The sequence below is a fragment of the Brassica oleracea genome, chromosome C6 (assembly GCF_000695525.1).
Source record: "Brassica oleracea var. oleracea cultivar TO1000 chromosome C6, BOL, whole genome shotgun sequence".
Classification (NCBI taxonomy): domain Eukaryota; kingdom Viridiplantae; phylum Streptophyta; class Magnoliopsida; order Brassicales; family Brassicaceae; genus Brassica; species Brassica oleracea.
This window is the reverse complement of record NC_027753.1, coordinates 12,071,168-12,091,883: the sequence shown is the minus strand read 5'-3', so window position 1 is coordinate 12,091,883 and position 20,716 is coordinate 12,071,168. Positions and strand designations below refer to the sequence as shown.

The following is a 20,716-nucleotide window of genomic DNA, read 5'->3' as shown; positions in this document are numbered from 1 at the left end:
TGAGGAGGATAAGCAGGAGGAAGATGTTATTCCAATGTGGGTGCACCTAAGGAAGATCCCTTTGAACACATTCTCGTGGGAGGCTCTAAGTTTCATGACGAGCACCGTGGGTTTTCCTGTTCGTCTCCATCCAGAGACAATGTCTTGTTCGAATTTTGAAGAAGCGAAAGTGTTTGTGAAGGTAGATGTGTCGAAAACATTGCCTAAGGAAATTGACTTCACAATGGGTGGGAAGGAGTTCACTGCTGAATTTTATTATCCATGGTTACCTTCTCGTTGCAATGTATGTGAGAAATGGGGTCACACAGATAAGGTTTGTGCGACGAAGAAAAGAGATAATATGGCAATGGTGAGAGAATCTGGAGGAAAGAGTAGTGGTAAAGTGGGTAGTGAAGTTGTAGAAGTTTTGAGGGAGAAAGAAAATAAACAGGAAGTAGAGGTTCAAAATAAGGGGCAAATCATAACGGAAGCTGATTCTGTGGATACAGTTAACGCTGATATGGTCTGCTCGGGAGGTAATGATGGAAAAGCTAGTGACTGGTCACTGGTTTCTCCAGGAAAAATTGGAAGGGTGCAAATCTCTTCTCTGAGAGAAGTTGCTGAAGTCCAAATCTCGGCATCTAAGTATTCTGTTCTCTCAATAGATGAAGTGGAGGAAGGTGAACTAGAAGAATCTCAGGAAGTGGAAGGTAAGGAAGAGGATGAAGTGGAGAGCACAGATAATCTGGAGGGAGTTTGTTTGGAGGAGGAAATTCTGGGTGAGGGAAATAAGGCAGTAAAACAAAGAGGTGGAAGGAGAGTTAAGAAGACTAAAGCTCAAGAGGTTCAGCCGAAGATTAAAAGGTCTTCTCGACGAAATCTTTAATTATGGCATGTTTTTTCTGGAATGTTCGGGGATTCAATAAAGGTTTGAAGCATTCCAAAGTTAAAGAGTGGGTAAGTAATAAGGAGTTGGTGTTTGGTTGTATTCTGGAAACTAGAGTAAAGGAAAGGAAAGCAGAGAAGATTTTAAGAGAAGTATTTGGTGATTGGTCATCAATAACAAACTATGAAGACAGCCAAGGAGGTAGAATATGGTTATTATGGAGAGATACGGTATGTATGACGCCGGTTTATAAATCTGACCAAATAATCACTTGTTTGGTTGAGCTAAAAGGTGAAGAAGAGTTTTATTGTTCCTGTATATATGCGAGTAATCAAGTTGAGGGTAGGAGGGAGTTGTGGGAGGATATTGAGCATCACTATTGTTCTCCTCGATTCAAAAATAAAGCTTGGATGATCATGGGAGACTTCAATGAAATTTTCGACGGAGCTGAAAGTTCGAGGGTTGATAATATGAGTAGAATTCCAGGGGGTATGCGAGACTTTCAGAGTGTAGTACTTCAGTGTCAGCTTACTGATATGGCCTATCAAGGTCCACAGTTCACTTGGAGTAATAAGAGGGAGGAGGGCATCATTTGTAAGAAATTGGATAGAGTATTATTGAATGAAGAGGGTCTGCAAAGATTTAGTAATGCTTATGCAGTTTTTGAAGCCGGGGGATGTTCGGACCACCTGAGGTGTAAAGTTCAATTATTTCCACCTAGAGAGAAGATCAAAAGACCTTTCAAGTATGTTAGTGTGATTGGAAGTCTACCTGACTATCTGCCTATGCTTCAGAGGTATTGGGACACAACGGAAAGACTATTTCACTATACTTCGGCGTTGTTCAGGTTTTCGAAGAAGCTAAAGCAGTTGAAGCCATTAATTCGTGAGCTGGGTAGAGAAAAAATTGGGAACTTGACAGTGCGTACTAAAGAGGCGTATGATCACTTATGTGTTAAGCAGAGTAATACACTTATCAACCCGTGTGAAGCGGCAGTCAAGGAGGAGACTGAAGAATATGGTAAATGGTTACATGTGGCTAGTCTGGAAGAAGAATACTTAAAGCAGAAAGCAAAGCTACATTGGTTAGATTGTGGAGACAAGAATAACAAGACGTTTTACCGAGCAATAAAAACTAGACAGGCTCAGAATGTGATAAGGGAGAAAAGATGTACAGATGGTAGAGTGGTGAATAAACATTCTAAGATCAAGCAAGAGGCTGTGAAGTTTTTTTAAGAGTTTCTTAATCATAATCCAGAGAGCTATAAGGGTGCTTCTGAAGAGGAACTACAGGATTTGCTGAAGTTTCGATGTTCTTCTGAGGATTGCAGGTTGCTTGAAGCTGATGTTACTGAAGAAGAAATTCGCAAAGTTCTATTTGCCATGCCAAACAATAAGTCACCAGGGCCAGACGACTATCCGTGTGAAATTTTCAAGACAGCTTGGTCAGTTATATCTCAGGATTTTGTGGTTGCGATACAATCAGTATTCAGATTTGGATTCTTGCCAAAGGGTGTCAATTCGACTATACTTGCGTTGGTTCCCAAAAGAGTTGATTCGATGGAGATGAAAGATTATCGCCCTATTGCTTGCTGTAATGTTCTCTAGAAGGTAGTATCGAAGATTGTGGCAAACAGGCTGAAGATGTTGCTTCCGAGAATCATCACTGAAACTCAGTCTGCTTTCATTCAGGGGAGACTTCTCATGGAAAACGTATTGCTTGCTTCTGAGCTTGTTAAGGGTTATCATAAAGATGGGGTCTCTCCGAGGTGTGTTATGAAGATTGATATAGCTAAAGCATTTGACTCAGTGCAATGGGAATTTGTTCTGAAGAGCTTGAAGGTGTTGGGTTTCCTGCGAGATTTGTTCATTGGATTGCGTGTTGTATCACAAGCCCATCTTTTTCCGTGCAAGTTAATGGTGATCTAGCTGGCTACTTCCAAAGTTCTAGGGGTCTTAGGCAGGGATGTTCTTTGTCCCCGTATTTGTTTGTCCTCCGCATGAATGTGTTATCTTTAAAGATGGATAGAGCAGGGGTGGAAAAGAAGTTCAAACTACATCCAGGTTGTAAGAAGCTTGCTATTACTCATCTCTGTTTTGCAGATGATTTAATGGTGTTTGTGGAAGGATCAAAAAAGTCTATAGAGGGAGCTCTTTCGGTCTTTGATGAGTTTGAAGAGTGGGCAGGGTTAAAGATAAGTCTAGAGAAATCCACTATCTATATGGCAGGAGTACCGGAGGCTGAGAAAAGAAGTATCTTAACTAATTTTCCTTTGGCTGAGGGTGAACTTCCGGTGAGGTATTTGGGTCTTCCTCTAATGACCAAAGCAATGAGAACACAAGATTATCTACCTTTGATGGAAAGTATCAGGAGCAGAGTAAGCTCTTGGACAAGTAGATTCTTGTCTTATGCTGGTAGATTGCAGTTGATAAGATCAGTATTGTTGAGTCTTGTTAATTTCTGGATAGCAGTCTTTCGTCTTCCTAGTGCTTGTATTAAGGAGGTGGAGAAACTATGTGCAGCATTTCTCTGGACAGGGCCGGTCTTAAGTCGTCGAGTGCTAAAGTAGCGTGGAGAGATGTCTGTAGTTTGAAGAGTGAAGGAGGGCTGGGATTGAGAGATCTTAAGGAGGTTAATAAAGTATTTGGGCTTAAGTTGATTTGGAGAATGTTAGCTGGAGACTCGTTGTGGGGAAAATGGATCAAAGAGAATCTGTTGAAGGGTAAGAGTTTCTGGGAAGTGAGTATCAAAACTCAGAAGGGATCATGGATGTGGCGGAAAATGTTGAAGCTCAGAGAAGTTGCAAAGTTGTTTCATAAGAAAGAAGTGGGTAATGGAAGACATATATCATTCTGGTTTGATAAATGGTCGGATAAGGGTGCTCTGTTTGATTTGTTTGGGTCAAGAGGCATCATTGATTTGGGAGTTTGTAGAGATGCTACTTTGGAGGATGCGGTACTAAATAGAAGGAGACGAAGACATCGTCTAGGATTACTCACTGAAGTTGAGGAGGAGTTGTCATCATTGGAGGAAAACTAAATCAAGAGAGTAAGGATGTGAGTCTTTGGAAAGGAAAATTAGGTTTCAAACAGAGATTCTCCTCTAGTGAAACTTGGTTAATGCTCAGAGAGAGTAAGGCACAATGGTCTTGGTCTAGGGGCGTATGGTTTTCTCAGGCAACTCCGAAGTTTGCTTTTATGGCATGGTTGTCTGTAAGAGACAGGATGTCGACGTTAGACAGGGTATCGAGATGGAGTAGTGGATTGGATACTACGTGTGTGCTCTGTAAAAATGCTATCGAAAGGACACACTTGATGTAATAAGGCTTTTTTGATGAATAAATTTAACATTCATTCAAAAAAAAAAAACTATGGGTATAAATGATCATTAAGTTTGTGCGTTAAGAGAATATGCATCTTGCATGGGTGAAGAGAGTGTGGGACGACAAACACCATAGCTCTCTGAAAAGTACAGAACAACCCTGAACACAGAAACGCAGACAAGAGCAGCACAAAAAAATATAGGAAAAGCCACTCCCACTGAAAGGTACTTGAGATTTTTGCAAATCAATTTGAAAAACATAAACTAACAAGATATAGAAATATAAAAGGCTTACAGCTGTGAGTACCGCCACATGGATTCGATATCCGGCCGCTGGAGAATTAACATTTCGGCATCGCCAGGGACAGAGGACCGACACGTGACTAGTATAGATCACTTCTGTGGGGCCAGGATACCTCTGTATAATGCAAAAAAAAAAAAAAAATATATAAAAACTAATTTTAGGGTAAATACACAATATAATTTGAGATTAGTGAAAATTTTAGTCAACATATAATATTAGGTAAAACTTACATAAATATAATTGAAAAATACATTAGGAAAAAAGAGAAATCAATGATATCTAAAAGAGGAAAACTCATCTACAGTATTGGTTTTTTCATATTTCATCAAACCTAAGCCAAGGTGGAAAAAGAGAATCTAAATTTGGTTTAACTAAGCTCAGAATTAGAAACAATGACAAAAAATAAATGATGAAAACCACAATAAAAATTAATAAATTATCAGAACAGTAATTTTACAAATACATCAGTTAAAAAAATAAAATAACAAAATATCATAAATAAAATAAGAAAAAAATTAGTGAATATACGTCATATAACTTGAGTTTTGTGAAAAATTAGTCAACAAATAATAATTAAATAAATAAAACATATAATCCAAGTATATAAAAACATTAAAAATATATATTCAAAAATTATAAGAACAAATAGAAAGAAAATCCATTTACGTTTCATCAAACTCCGACCAAAAAAAATATCCCAGATATTTTATTTTTGTGGTTACCAAGCTCAACTTTAGAGAAAGTAGCATAAAATGATGTAATAGCATAATCAATAACTAATACATAAGCAGAATAAATTGAAGTTATGTTTATAAGCCTATAAAAATTCAAGGATGTACTTTAAAAAAAAAATCAAGGATGTTTTCTTCGGTTTCTAGTTACGATGTCTAGAATTCATAAACGAGCTCAATAGTTTGAATCAGAGTAATCAATGTGTACGGCTGCTTATTCTCATGTACACGATCCGTGACCCCATTCAAAAGAGCATCAAGAAGAAATTTAAGAAGAATGTGGTTACTGTATGCATACAAGAAGCCTTCCTAGATCAATGTATCAGTAGTAATAAACAATTTGTGAAAAGGTTATCTTCATAATAATATTGATTAGTTTTTGATTCCTGAAAATTGTGGTAATGTTGTTTTTTGCATAATTAACCCAAGTCACTTATTTTTCTATATAAACCTTAAGTTAAGAATATTATTGTGGTAATTGGGTTCTCATAGTATTTAAGAAGAATGTGGTTGTTGTATGCATACAAGAAGCCTTCCTAGATCAATGTATCAGTAGTAATAAACAATTTTTGAAAAGGTTATCTTCATGATAATTTTGATTAGTTTTTGATTCCTGAAAATTGTGGTAATGTTGTTTTTTTTTTTTGTATAATTAACCCAAGTCACTTATTTTTTTATATAAACCTTAAGTCAAGAATATTATTGTGGTAGTTTGTTTCTCATATAAAGCCTTCTTTTTATATATAGATGCATGTAAATATTTTCTCATTTGATGTTGTACAAATTTGATTTCAGCTAATTTTTATTTCCTTGGTTTTCAATTACACCAATCGCAAAAGAATCATATGAAAACTGGTCCGAACCAATGATGAATACAATCCCGTATATTTAGAAATTAATTTGAAAATATATTTGACAAGATATCAAAATAGATGTATTTAAAAATGTTACTTCATGAATTCCACAAAAATCTTCAAACAATTTCAATATAATAGAACTCATACCTGCTCATATTTTATTATGAGAATAAAATTTTATATAAAACAAAATAAATCAAGTAAATAGCAGAAAATTAACGATGCTAATTGATGGTAAGTGTTGATGTGTCAACACGTAGATTCTATGTCACATTTTTGAAATCTTATGAGAGATTATATTCCAATTTATTTTGTTGTAAATATTTTCCTAACCTATATAAACAAAATTTTAAAAACAAAAATCACTAAAAATGAAAATTATTTACAACAATATTTGACTAATAAAAAATATACAGAAATGTGCAAAATAAATACATACTTTACGCTATATAAATAGATTTAAAATCTTTACAAACCATGTAAAAGTTTTAGTATTTCGGTAATGAAAATACAAATAGTACCAAATTTTACCAGTGGGCCTCCAAATCTTTACAACAAAAAAAATCTTGGTAGCTAATCTCGAATCGAAGATAGAAACAATTATGAATTTCTTACCCCAAAATCTGAAATCCTATTTTTAAGAGTTAAGATCAAGCAAGAAATGATCAAGCAAGAAATGATTCAACGATGCTCATATTTGTTCCTAACAAACAATAGAGGTTATTTTACCAAAACCAAGTATCACCCAACAATAAACTTAATAAATAAGACCGATGAACACCAAGAACAACATTCCCAACCCAGGAACAACATTCCCAACCCAACAGGATGGCTAATATTTTGATTGTCAGTTTCTCACCAAAGTTGAGATTTTTTTTTTGAAAAATTATGCAAAAGCCTCTAACGGCTGGCGAGAACTTCAAAAAGATTCATATACATAAGTTGTTTTTTTTGTAAGCCATATACATTAGTTGTTAGATACAAATTATTCAACTGAAAATGACATAACAACTTAATCATGGTAATGCCATAGAAGCAAAAAGTCAAAACAAAAGTTACTTACAAACAAACTAACCAACAACTTAAATTAATAAAATAGTATATTTCATACACACCTACTGCAAATGTGAACCTAAAACACAAACCACAAAATTATATAAAAAAACTAGGGTCGGCCCGCCCTACGGGCGGGATATACTTTACTTGTGATCTATGCTATTATTTTTATATGATTTTGTGGTTTTCTTTTTGGTTTACATTTGTATGAGATATAATATTTTATTAATTAAATTGTTGGTTAGTTAGTTTGTAAGTAATTTATTTTTTGAATTTTTGCTTCTATGGCATCACCATGATTGAGTTATTATGTCATTCTCAGTTAATAATTTGTATCTAACAACTAATATATATGATTCTTTTTGAGGTTCTCGCAAGCAGTAAGGTCTTTGCATAATTTTTCAAAAAAAAAATTTCAACTTTGGTGAGAAACTGGCAATCAAAACATTAGCTATCCAGTTGGGTTGAAAATGGTGTTCCTAGGTTGGAAATGTTGTTCCTGGTGTTCATCTGTTTCATTTCTAAGTTTATTGTTGGGTGATACTCGGTTTTTGTAAAATAAACTCTATTGTTTGTTAGGAACAAATATGAGTATCTCTTGGATTATTTCTTACTTGGTTTTTAACTCTTAAGCATAGGATTTCAGATTCCCGAGGAAGAAATACATAATTGTTTCTATGTTCCATTCAAGATCAACTACCATGATATTTTTGTTGTCAAAATTTGTAGGACCCATTGGTAGAAATTGGTACTATTTGTATTTTCATTATCGAAATACTAAAAATTTTACATGATTTGCAGAGATTTTAAATCTATTTTTAGCGTAAACTATGTATTTATTTTACTCATTTCTGTATATATTTTATTAGTCAAATATTGTTGTAAAACAATTTCATTTTTAGTCATTTTAGTTTTTTAAATTTAATTTATATTGCTTAGGAAAATATTTACAACCAAATAAATTGGAATATAATTTCTTATAAGATTTCAATAACATGACAAATAATCTCTACGTTTTGACACATCAAGGCTTATCATCAATTATCATTAAAATACTTGATTTATTTTGTTTTATAGAAAATTTGATTTTCATAATAAAATATGAGAAAGTATGGGTTATTAGCGGTAAGATGCATTTATAAGATAATAGTATTTATTTAGAAATATATGGTTATAACAGAATGCTGCAGATGCGAGGTATGGATAAACACAAACACGTGTGTATTTGATTGGCGATGTGTATTTATTCGACGGTTACAGATTGAATGACCGGGGAGCGCGAGAGGTTAATCTATTTATTTTTACGTATAATACATGTATTTTGTAGTATATTATGATCTGACCGGGAAATTAAAAGAACTTGCGTGTGAATACCAAATTATGATCTGATGTATAACTATGCGACTCATATATTAGGGTCTAGGTGGCTAAGGATTGCAGACGCTGCAGCACATGAAGAATAATCAAAAAGGAATCTATCAGTCTTGTATATACTTGTTCAGTACGAAATAAACTATAACACCAAGTATGTTTAATAATATAAATTAAGTTTGAACTATACTCAAAAAATTAATCAATAATATTATTAAGAGGTTGAAGCTAAGAGTTGAGGTCCTGATATATATATAACACCATAACGATTTGGTATAGAAAATATGATATAACTGTACTGGAATATTAATTCAATAATACTAAAAGATGTTATTTTTAAGTCAATATATATTAATTGGTATATATCCCTATTCACGTTTCAAAAGTAAATGGTAGATATGTTCAACAACAAAAAAGAACAAATAGTAGTTATAAGGTCTTTTGTTTATAAACTTAAAATGGAACGCTAAATAATAGATAGAAACTCATATTATGAGGATTCAAAAAAGAAAGAAACTCATATTACGAAGATGGTTTGAAACATAAAGAGTGCCCATAAAACTGGGGAAAGAAAAAACAGAGAAAACCAAATACGTGAAAGGTAATAACGATGCATAAGTATTATTATAATTCGGAGTCTGATCATAAAATTATTGTTACTCCATATCAAGCAACACGCGCCTTCTTGAACACATTGGAAGTTGAGTCGACAGTCTTCTTATGTGCATTACCACTGACCCCTCCAGATTGAACCTCAACAGGAAGTGGCTTGGCAGCTGGCTTGTCATCATCATCATCGCCATCATCCCACTGATACATTGAGTCTGTTATATATACATGTCTATCTAAATTTCGAAACATCATAACACACAATATACTTACATCGTCGGCGACGTCAAGTAATGGCACACGGTCAATCTCATCAACGATGTGTGTTATGGTGAACGTCTTATGGTGCTCTGTAAAGTTATACGCAGTGACTCTGACCTGGAAAGTGTAGGTTCCATGTCTGCAATGAACGGAGGCAAACCGGTGTCTTCAGGGTTCACTCCTTCTTCAACCAATTTGGCAGGAAAATTTTCAAAGTGAGCTACTAATTGGTAGGTGACAAACACACAAGTAGTCAGAAGTTTATCTTACCAGCATCTGACCAGCCTCACTTGCTCTGAGGTTATGGAGCTTCGTCATTACACCATCAAACCAAACAAATATTCCCTCAGCAGTATCATCAGCAATAGCCATCTCAACACAACAGCAAAGTGAAGGACAACTTATTGAGATGCAGTTGTATACGTATAGATATATACATAGTTTAATAGTGAATACGCTACTTACCGAAGAGCCTCAACGGCATGAGGATTAGCGCATCGATCACATGTAAAAGCAGAGACGGTGCGCTGCAATTTCCTACTGCATTTGGAGCAAGCAACATAACACCATCCCTTATCTGCATCAACGCGAGCAACTCTCCCCGTGCATAAGAAGTCAATTTCCTACATTTTGTATACTAAGCTTATACGGAGAATTACATCATCCAGAAATCTAGAAAGGACACCGCTAGATATTTTACCTGTGTTGGAGCAGTGATGATGAAATTGTTGAGCTCAGTGATCTTCAGAGGCTCAGCCTTTGCATATCCTCTAAGCAGTGGTGCGGCAGATGGAAGACCGGTGTCCTTAGCGACCAACCTATACATGAATTCAATGGTCAAATAATTTAAAAATGCCAATGCACACGTACACATATAATAAACGGTGAACTTACTGGTAGAAGAAAACTTCCCCTGCATTCGTCTCCTTATCAAAATATACGTGCGTCCCTGACGTTGCGTTCAAGAACAAACGACCTACACAGCGCATCAAGGCTATAAGAACGTGATTGCGACAACATCATACTGTCATAAGAATTGAAACAACTCAATACCTCCAATCAGCTTTGGGTTTATGTTTGTATCAACAATAACCTTTGGATCACCACATAATTCTCCAAGTTGTTGTGGAAAGAAACAGCTTGCGAGTCAAATAAGCTTAACGTGACAGTTTCATCACTGCAAGTATATAGCAGATACGTTTGCATAAAAAAAATTTATACATATTGAAAGGATTACTCACACATATTTATGAGATATAAGCGTTACGATGATAAGATGAGATCAAAGAGAGGACTACTCACACATATTTATACAGAAAGCACCGCTTATCAGATCAAAAGGAAGCATTGATGACTACGTAGTGGGCGAGCGAATCAATGTGATTAATCACGAAGCCTTTACCCAGGCCGTTTGAAATGGTGAGAAGAATTGTAAACGGCATCGGCATCGGTCGCGGTCACAGGAGGAGAAGAGGTCGCCGTCGCAGGAAGAGGAGAGATGACCTTCTTTGTTTCTCGACTGCGATATATTAGGGTTAGGGTCACATCTCTTTCATCGAGCCAGAAATCTGTCGAAGTCCAAAAGCCCAATACCCGCCAATGAACGAAACTCATTATACTGAGAATTAATGAAACGCAGAGCTTAAGTTATTGGACACATGGCGCCTTTTCTTTCATCGACTTTCCTAGCTGGCAGGTGACGTGGATAGGCTAAGAAGGAAGGAAACAGTGTTTTATAATAATATATATAGATAGATAATAACCTAGATCACAAGTAAAGTATATCCCGGGCGGACCAAACCTAATAAAATATAAAGTTATGTAAAATAGTATTGTTACATAATAATGTTTACAAAATATATTTTTGTTACAAAATACAAAAAAAATATGTAAAATAATATTGTTACATAATAATGTTATATAAATTAGAATATTTTAATATAAAAGAATAAAACCCAAGATCTAGTTCTCATAATTAAACTGAGATGGACTAAACATTCGATTGACTTAAATAATCAGGTGCCAAATTTCTGCCGCTAACTATGTCCCTCGATGGTTGGATTAATCATATAACTCTTGACATGAACAGCTGTAGCTACATAGCACCATGCAATACTATTTGGGAAGTTACTATGGCTGAAGAGAAGAGGTATGTGATATCAATTTAAATGAAGTGCTTCAACAGCATTCACTCAGCAGAGCATCCGGGATTCTGATACAAGTACTTGCAAATCACTACTAAAGCATTACGTATTCTATTGAAAATTCTAGTCTAACCAAATAAGTAAACTGTTTGAAAATACTTAACTAAAGCAGCACTGAAAGATGAATTTTAAGTAAAAGCTCAAACTGAAAAAGGGAAGGTATGAGTGGTGGTAGCTCTATTTCACATGTTTAGAACGCTTTGCTTTTTGTAATTCATCACTGTTACTGGTACTTTTGTTGCCCTCTTCAGCAATGTATACACCCACATCACTTGCAGAAGGCAGTGCCATTTTAGATTTGGCGGCAAGTGGGAGTTCGGGTGGAGTTGTTAAAGGTGGCAAAACTACCGCAGAGACAATCTTCATAAGAGTTATAGTCTGAGTCTTAATTACCTGAGAAGTTGTATTCTGACACTTTGACCCTGAACTTGTGTGTTTGACCAATGATATAAATTAAAGCTTGGGGGAGGGCATGCATCTCATGGCCAGCACCAAGATCTGGATTGGCGTAACATTAATGGAAAAATAAAGTGAGTTTACATGACTTGAGAGTTCTATAACTTGCTGTCATTTCCGAGGAATGCTTTCCAGTCAACTCATGGCTTGCATTACCAAGCAGCACGAAAACAGCCTGGTAATTTTTGTCGTAGATAGAGATCTTAGCAAGGTACTTGTGATCAAGAGGGAACTAAAGTCAAATTCTAGTCAAGACATGAATGGTTTTAGAGGTTAGAGTTCATACTTTGCAACCCCGGATACGTTAATGTTACCAAACTTTGGGCACAACAACAAAATACCAAGAAGTCGCTGGCTCGCTGCACATCAAATTGTGGATACGCATTTGAAAGACCTTCCTGCTATGGGATAAATGCAATTGATCTACATAAAAAGGCCTCTGTTTCCGAGTGAGTTATCTAGAGCTGTAATTTGACCCTGGCGAATTTCTTTTTGATGTAAGCATAGATTTGTCCAGCTGTCAGTATCTCAGCCTAGCCTTAGTAACCTCCTCTGCATTCACCAGCTTTTCAATCTCTGGGTTAGAACCCAACCTGAGACAATATACAAATATAAGATTGGTCAGAGTCACGAAAGAGAGGCTGAATTAGAATACTACTTGGAGTTGGCAATTATAAGCCTTTTGGCTCTACAAACACTAACCAGTTGAAGTAATCAATGGTGGGTTGGACACCGTAGTCCATAAAACACATGTGGGGATGACACTGAACTGACGGCAAGGTTCCCTGTTTTCTTAAACACGTCAGGAAAACTGATTGACCAAACGGCAACATAACGTTAAGTGGAAATCAACACATTTTTTGAAAAGCAATGAAAATCTAACAGTAGACATCGAGCTGAACTTGATGCCATATGAAGAGCACACTATTTAGCATAAGTTTGTTTATTCAAGTTAGAGTTCATGAGGCCAAACTAAAAATCCAAAATATGATGCTTCAAGTCTCACAGTAGCATCCGGTGACAAACCATTCCGGAAACATCCGGCGAACCCCTAGCTAGTGTTCACTAATCACAGATAAATGAACATAGTCAGGGCTAAATGTTAAGTGTTAGTTCCCAAGACATATGCATAGACTATCTTTTAGAGAATTCGATTTTATCATGCTTACATTTCTACATTGACTAAATATATTTACACATTTAGACATAATGTCACGATTAAAGCTAAATTGTTAGGTAGAAGGGAAGGAGAAATGATTACCTCCAAGGCGTTTTGGGTTCACTGTAGTGACTAAAAGGACAACAGAACTGTTGGCACTGGCGGTTAATTTTCAATGTTTGTATGGGAGACTGAAAACAGACGGGTTCGTGATTTTAATAAGTAAAAGCAACATACTCTTATGTGAGATTGAAAACGGACGGGTTCGCAGATAAACGATAGTTGATGTAAATTAAAAGCCAAGCAGAAAATATGTTAACATTGGAGATGAATTAAATAAAAGTTTTTCTTTCAAAAAAAAAAAAAAAAGAATTAAATAAAAGTTTAGAAATATTACCGTAGAGGTCACCCCTCCTAAGAACATCTAAAATCAATTCAACCCTACTCTATTTCTTCCACACATTTAGCTTGGAAGTCTTCATGGAGAGAGTCGGATATCTTCAATGACGGTGAGAACAGAGGTGTGAGAATATCTTTTCAATTTTGGATGGATTTAGGTTTAGACGATGCGATTTATATAAGAAAAGAATCAATGGGAGGTGGAAGGAAGTGAGTACCATCATTGATTGACGAAGTAAGGGTCGTAGTAACGGCAAGACAGAGTTTAGAATTGGTTGAAACGAAGCGGAAGAGAGGGAGTTTAGGATAGGTTTAGGCGTATTATGTTTAATTTGGGCCATAATGTAATTTGAAAGCCCACGCAAAGATCCGGTTTAGCTCTTCTTTAGTCAAAAGCGATGGTGACATGGCAAAACCAAACTCTTTAATTGGGTGATTTTTTAATCTGACGTAAACATGCTTTTTTTTTTAGCATAAAACACTTATGTTACGGCATTTTAAAAAGACACATTTAAAAAAAGAAAAACAGTTTTGTTAGTAAACAACACCCACCCATAGGGCAACGGAACAAAACCTGTACGGACCATAAAAACTTTAACGGCAATTCAACACACGCCAATATAAACGTTTAGGCAACACATTGACGACAAAACCAACATAAAACTTTCAAGAACATGATTACATCTCATGAACAACTTCATTTAACAACCTAAGATTAATAATCATCCACTGATTGAGACATATGAAAAGTACAGTCTGCACGAAGAGCAGATAGACCAGTAGTGGTATATAAAGTTTGTTTGAAAGTCAAGATGATGGGGGACTTAAAAAGAGAGAGCTCTTCTTGATTACGGGGCCACCAACTTAGTGGGCTAGCATGATCGTATTTTAAGGCCCAAATGGTCTCGGTAGGCCAGGTGATGGGAACGGCTGCTAGAGACGAGAGATTCATTGAAGAGAGAGAGAGTAGGGAGGGATCTGGAGTTATCTCTCCTCGTTGACCCGATCGGGCTTCCTTGAAGAATTTTGCTTTGATCGTAAAGTAAATGGCGGATTCGTGTTTAAAAGGAGGTAAATTCAGTGCGCCAGGGTTTCGATTTCATCCGACAGATGAGGAGCTGGTGATGTATTATCTGAAGAGGAAGATTTGCAAGAGAAGGCTTAGAGTCAATGCCATCGGCGTGGTCGATGTTTACAAATTGGATCCTGAAGAATTGCCTGGTACGCTTTCGATTTTGATTCCATTTGACCTGTTTGTAGCTCCGTTAGTCTTCACCGTTTCGATCAATTGATTCAGGTCAATCGGTGTTAAAGACGGGAGATCGACAGTGGTTTTACTTTACTCCAAGGAACAGGAAGTATCCAAACGCAGCTAGGTCTGGTAGAGGCACAGCAACTGGGTATTGGAAGGCCACTGGGAAAGATCGAGTCATCGCCTACAACTCGAGATCGGTAGGACTCAAAAAGACACTTGTTTTCTACAGAGGTCGTGCTCCTAATGGTGAGCGTACTGATTGGGTGATGCACGAGTACACCATGGATGAACAAGAGCTCGGCAGATGTAAGAACGCCAAGGTATAGATTCTTACAGTGAGTTATAGCCCTAACGATAATGTTGGTGTCTTTCATTTGTTAATGGATTGCTTTTTTTTTTATTTCTTCAGGAGTATTATGCTCTTTATAAGCTGTTCAAGAAAAGTGGGTCTGGTCCCAAAAACGGTGAGGATTATGGTGCTCCCTTCCAGGAAGAAGAATGGTTCGATGATGATTATGAAGTTTCTGTTCCTGAGAAACCTGTGGTTCGTTTTGAAGATACTCCTCGGGTGGATAATGCTACACTTTTCAATCCTGTCAATGTTCAGTTAGATGATATCGACGAGATTCTCAATGGAATCCCATATGCGCCTGGGGTTCCTCAAACATGTATTAATAGCCTTGCTTCTAGTATTCCCCAGGTCAGTTTCTTCACTCTTTAAATGTGGGAGATGATCTTTTACCATATGCGCCCTTGTTTCACCTGTTCGTTTTGTTTTGCTTTTCTCTCACTGCATAGATAATAATTGTGTTTGCAGGTTAACAGCCAAGAAGAAGAGCTGCAAAGCACGTTCGTTAACAATTCTTCTGGAGAGTTCTTGCCAAACGTCCAGCCATACAACATGCCCTCGACTTTTGAGTCTACTGAAGTCACGTCAGTTCCCAATGACTCTGGTGTGGGGCCTTTTGTGTTTGAGCAGGAAGATTACATTGAAATGGATGATCTTCTGACCTCTGAACTCGGAGCTTCTTCAACTGAGAAACCCGAACAGTTCCTGGACCCTGGTGAATTTAGAGAGTTTAATGAGTTTGACCAGTTGTTCCATGACGTTTCCATGTTTTTGGATATGGAACCTATTCTTCAGGGAACTTCTGCTGATCCTTCTTCTCTGAGTAATTTTGCTAACACATCAGACCAAGAAGACCAATCCCTTTATCAACAGTTCCAGGACCAGACCCCTGAGAACAAGCTGAACAACATCATGGATCCTAACCCAAATCTCAGTCAATTCACTGACAATCTCTGGTTTCAAGATGATTATCAAGCTGTTCTCTTTGATCAACCGCAATCTATTATCTCTGGAGCATTTGCTTCACCTTCATCAGGTACTTAAAAATCATACTCATCTCAAAGCATTCACCTATGGTGTCTTCTAAATTATGATTTTTCAACAAGCACATATGTTTTTTCTGCATTTCTCTTCGACTTGAACCAAGACATTTATATGTATATATGATATTCTGCTGTTTGTTGCTTATCCAACCCTCTTGTTATGACCTTTAAACGCAATAGCCATAAGCCCTTCCGTTGATACTTGTGTACACTATTTGCCTAGGTGTGGATGTGATTCCCGGTTCCACAAATCTTACTACGAGTGTAACTGCTCAAGACCAGGAAGGCGAAAATGGTGGTGGTGGAACAAGCCCTTTCTCATCGGCCCTGTGGGCATTTATGGACTCGATACCTTCAACGCCAGCCTCTGCGTGCGAGGGTCCTATTAACCGGACATTTGTGCGTATGTCTAGCTTCAGCCGTATGAGGTTCGGTGGAAAGGCTAATGGAACGCCAGCGACCACTACCGTAGTAGCAAAGAAACGTAGCAGAAACAGAGGGTTTCTTGTCTTATCAATAGTGGGTGCCTTGTGTGCCATCTTTTGGGTGTTCATAGCCACGGTTCGAGCGTCGGGGAGACCCGTCTTCTCGTAAAAGGTGGTTTTCTTGAACAATATTCGTATTTTAGCCAAAAACATAAATACAGGCAAGTTAGAAGAAACCAACCATGATCCACATTAATGGTCATGGGATTATTGACATATTTTAATACATATATAGGGTCTTTGAATGTGTATAGAGATTGAAAGAGCAAAGAATGTTAAATTCTTGATAAAAAAAGTTTCGTTTCTCGTCGATTTAATAATGCTTTTTGTCTGCATAAGTTTATGTTTTTTTCTATTATTAACAAAACCTCACAAGAAAGTGGTAAATAGCCGTCTGGTTTGGTTTTATAAAAAGCATGATCTTGAAGAGGTGAGAGAACTCTTGTAATCTTCTCTGACTAAGCAGCTTCAATCTGAGCTCCAATGATCTCTGTTTCGATGATGATGATTGTTTCTGGAACCTTCAGTGAGCAAAGAGAGTAGGATACGTAAGAATCTGCGAGCTTGAGAAACGAGAGAGCAGATTCCGACAATGCAGCCAGCCGATGTTTCTTCTGTCCTACTCATGGCCGCTGCGTGTAAGATAAAGCGTAAAGCTTTTTTTTTCTTTATCTCCGTTCCTCTGTGTTATTTGATCGCTAAGGCGGTTGCGTCGCCGCCACTCTGGATAAATTTTCTAGTTGCCGACTACAATTATAAATATTTTTTTTTTGGCTGTAGACACTTATTTTCCTATGACATAAAAAAAAGTACTTAACAAATCTGTGAATCTTATAACACATAATATTATCACCTAGATTCTTATTAAAAATTACACCAAAATTCTACAACAAAGTTAATATCACAGTTTCAACCAATTAGATCCGCAATATTACCTGTAGTATTTGAATTTGATAAGATAAATAATTCACTAAGTAGGGAAATGGTGAAGATTGTACTATAAGAAAAGAAAAAAAAAAAAATATATATATATATATATATATAAGACATACACCAGCTTTAGTGTATTTTAAGTATCTAATTTATTTAAGTATCTCAGGTATCTACCATGTATTTTTCAAAATCACGAATTAGTTTTATAGCTACTAGATCGTGGTCCGCGCTACGAGCGGATTATGGTTTATAAAATTTTAGAATTTATGATATTGTTTAAATAACAAATTTATAGAATCAGTCTCACTTAATACAAATTGTATATGTTGTAATTGTTATATGTTGTTGAGAGTTGTATTTCACATAGGATACTAAGTTGGTTGAGTGCATATTGAGAGTTTATTTTGTTCCTCTTGTCAAGTTTATGTATAATGTCAACGGTGTTTTTAAAGTAGCAGTGTGTTCTTGGTGTTGAGGCGAACAATGTACATATAATTGTGAAACAAATAATTAGATTGTATTTAATTTAATTAGTTTATTTGCTATATTTTTTTACATTTTTTTCAACATATTTTAATATAAATTTAGAACCAGCGTATTACATAGCTTTGATTGTTACATCTAGAATTCTTGGCTAATTCATCCACCAAAGTCAGCCTATTTCTAGGGACATAACAAAAGGAGAAATCATAAGATTTGGAGCTTTCCATTATATCTTGTAACATGGAGACTCTGTGGTACGGACCTTTGGGATGGTTGTTTGACCGGTATATTGTTGCAACACATATGATTGGTTTGCAATCACTGATGAAAGCAACTTTCTTAAAATTTAGCATCCTCATTTGCTTGACTGCCATTCGCAACGCCTCTGCTTTTGGTTTTAGTGATGTGTTTGTAGCTCTAATTGAGGATGATCTTTCACAATGTGATCTCTTTTCTGCTGGAAGACTATTGTTACGCATTTTCCATACTCTTCATATTATGAAGAAATTTAGATAATCTCATTTATCCTTCTTCAGACTCAACAACATATGGTTTTACGTTCTATATCATATTATCATTATATAATTATAAGCTGACGCTTGTTACGACTATAGTTTGACAAAATATTCAATTTTTATTTCTCCCGTCATCAAAGTCACCAAAATCTTCATATTATTCACAACTATTTTGGTCGAAAAAAAAATTAAAAACTTACAAATTTTTGAATTTTTTTGTGCCAAAAAAAATCAAATGTATAGAATATAAAAAATTTTATTGTTGACTCAAGTATACAATTATCAATTACTTTCCTCACTCTGCCTTTTTGATTATAATACCCTTTCTTTAGTCTCTACCAGACCAGAGCTTGACACATCACCTTCACAATTATCTGTTGGAACAGCCAGTAAGTTTGCGATTCATCATTTAATTCATTTCCTTCTTCCTCCTTGCTTCTTCCTCAACTTAGCCAAAGCTACAGGTTTGCAGGTTCTGTAAGAATCATACCCAAACATGTGAGAAACATATTTATTCAAACAATTTTGTAGATTGTTTGTAGCACAATTGCTTTAGAATTTTTTGTGTGTGTGAGGTAGAATGACAATGCCATAGTTAGGCATTTTAAAAATGTAACTATCAGTAGATGCAGTGGAATAATCTGGCCATATAATTAATCTATGAGAATAACAGCAGTTACAAAATGATGATTGTCTTGCATTCCCTTTAACCGAATCTTAAAAAAAAAACAGATGTGCCCCAAACTAACCAAATCTTTTTAACGAATATTTACACATGCAAACTCAACTCATGCATGACACATGAAACTGTTAGTGTTGTTGCTGATTTCATAGAAATTACATGAAGTTTACTATTAGAAATTTAACAGAAAGAGAAAAGTTTTGGTGCCTAAAGTGACTGAGATAGACCATAGACTTATTAAATGAACATCAACTGGAAAAAGGCACTTAATGAAAAGAAATCTTGAATGTCTTATCAAAAAACCTCAAGAAGGAACTTAGCAACACATGTGACAGGTATACACATAGCTCTAGAGATAAGATGCTAACAATTATTGCATATGCGGGTAGTACAGCTAAAAGCTCACCCGAAGGTTTCTCTGGTCTCTCACCAGATGGCACTGGAGGATACAAAGCTGGTTGACATGTAAGACTCGACTGTTGGAACACATATACTATCGTGAGGATTTGATAATATGCTCTAGAGGTTTTAAATTATGTAAACACAAAAAAAGAGGTGTTACTTACTCTTGGTTTTGAGCTAGAGTGGAGCTAGAGCCAAACTGTGGATACTTCAAGATTGTCCAGTCAAATACATGTCAAACTGATAACCTGCAAATATATAACGTTAGACAAAATTTGATTAGATTTTATAAAAAACAATCTTCAAGCATAAGCTACTGGAATGTAAGAATATGGAGTTTCTGTGAGGCATTTTATCAAACACGTAGCATGCTATGAATATACATATTCCATAAATTTATAATTTTATGGAGTTTCATGTGTATTAATTTATAATTTTACTAATAATTTTTTTAATTTTACAGGTTTGTTATATCAAGTACCCTCGGGTAAGGAACAGAGATGATCCATGGGTTACTGTTACAAGACTCAACCCGAGAGGCCGAGTTCAGAGAATTTCTGAGCTGGAACACCCACTACAACCAAGCACATCCGGCAAATTAAGTGCAGCAGAAGATTTAGCTGGAGTTGGCCTTGTAGTCGATTTAACCGACTTTGGAGAGGAAGCCGTCGTTCACGTAGAGGATGAACCAGTAATTGGAGAGTTTCACCAAGATCCAGATTCAGATTCATCTGGTGATGATGACTCGGAAACAGACTAGCATCGACTTTTTTATATTTTTAATAGAAATACCGAGGAAATTCCGAGGGAAGATAGGTTTTCCTCGGAATTTCCTCGGAATAGACCTTGTCGATTTGGGGATTTGATTATAGAGTTTTTTTCCTCAGAATTTCCTCGGAATATTCCGACGGAATTCCGAGGGAGATAAGGGTTTCCTCGGAATTCCCTCGGAATATTCCGAGGAAATTCCGAGGAA

General features: G+C 36.2%; 1 protein-coding gene and 3 long non-coding RNA genes across 7 annotated transcripts; 1 reads left to right on the top strand and 3 right to left on the bottom strand.

The window, feature by feature from the left end:
* Positions 1 to 9,010: 9,010 nt before the first annotated feature.
* On the bottom strand, positions 9,011 to 10,946 carry LOC106300570. 3 transcript variants are annotated; one of them, XR_001262036.1, is made up of 8 exons: positions 10,678 to 10,946; positions 10,429 to 10,552; positions 10,270 to 10,351; positions 10,076 to 10,193; positions 9,841 to 9,998; positions 9,646 to 9,747; positions 9,388 to 9,559; positions 9,011 to 9,315 (listed from the first exon to the last, which is right to left on the bottom strand). It is a non-coding gene; the product is annotated as an uncharacterized LOC106300570 (long non-coding RNA). The 3 variants fall into 3 exon arrangements; XR_001262038.1 differs by having other exon boundaries at positions 9,388 to 9,556; XR_001262037.1 differs by having other exon boundaries at positions 9,841 to 9,952.
* A 1,048-nt stretch (positions 10,947 to 11,994) lies between these two features.
* Positions 11,995 to 13,883, bottom strand: LOC106300571. 2 transcript variants are annotated; one of them, XR_001262040.1, is made up of 3 exons: positions 13,297 to 13,883; positions 12,738 to 12,820; positions 11,995 to 12,628 (listed from the first exon to the last, which is right to left on the bottom strand). It is a non-coding gene; the product is annotated as an uncharacterized LOC106300571 (long non-coding RNA). The 2 variants fall into 2 exon arrangements; XR_001262039.1 differs by having other exon boundaries at positions 12,738 to 13,385; positions 13,592 to 13,883.
* Positions 13,884 to 14,517: 634 nt separating this feature from the next.
* On the top strand, positions 14,518 to 17,037 carry LOC106300569 (NAC domain-containing protein 17-like). Its single transcript, XM_013736740.1, has 5 exons — positions 14,518 to 14,814; positions 14,891 to 15,168; positions 15,258 to 15,548; positions 15,666 to 16,233; positions 16,464 to 17,037. Exons 1-5 carry the CDS (start codon positions 14,640 to 14,642, stop codon positions 16,832 to 16,834), a joined length of 1,683 nt encoding a protein of 560 aa, XP_013592194.1. The 5' UTR covers positions 14,518 to 14,639; the 3' UTR covers positions 16,835 to 17,037.
* A 1,882-nt stretch (positions 17,038 to 18,919) lies between these two features.
* LOC106299808 lies at positions 18,920 to 19,970 on the bottom strand. Its single transcript, XR_001261886.1, has 3 exons — positions 19,905 to 19,970; positions 19,745 to 19,814; positions 18,920 to 19,131 (listed from the first exon to the last, which is right to left on the bottom strand). It is a non-coding gene; the product is annotated as an uncharacterized LOC106299808 (long non-coding RNA).
* Between the last annotated feature and the right edge of the window lie 746 nt (positions 19,971 to 20,716).

Bases quoted from the DNA above. Each gene is read 5' to 3' on its own strand.
- LOC106300569 (XM_013736740.1), top strand. From the start codon at position 14,640: ATGGCGGATTCGTGTTTAAAAGGAGGTAAATTCAGTGCGCCAGGGTTT. The intron at 15,169-15,257 runs GTATAGATTCTT...TTATTTCTTCAG, and splicing joins GCAGATGTAAGAACGCCAAG to GAGTATTATGCTCTTTATAA. The intron at 16,234-16,463 runs GTACTTAAAAAT...CTATTTGCCTAG, and splicing joins ATTTGCTTCACCTTCATCAG to GTGTGGATGTGATTCCCGGT.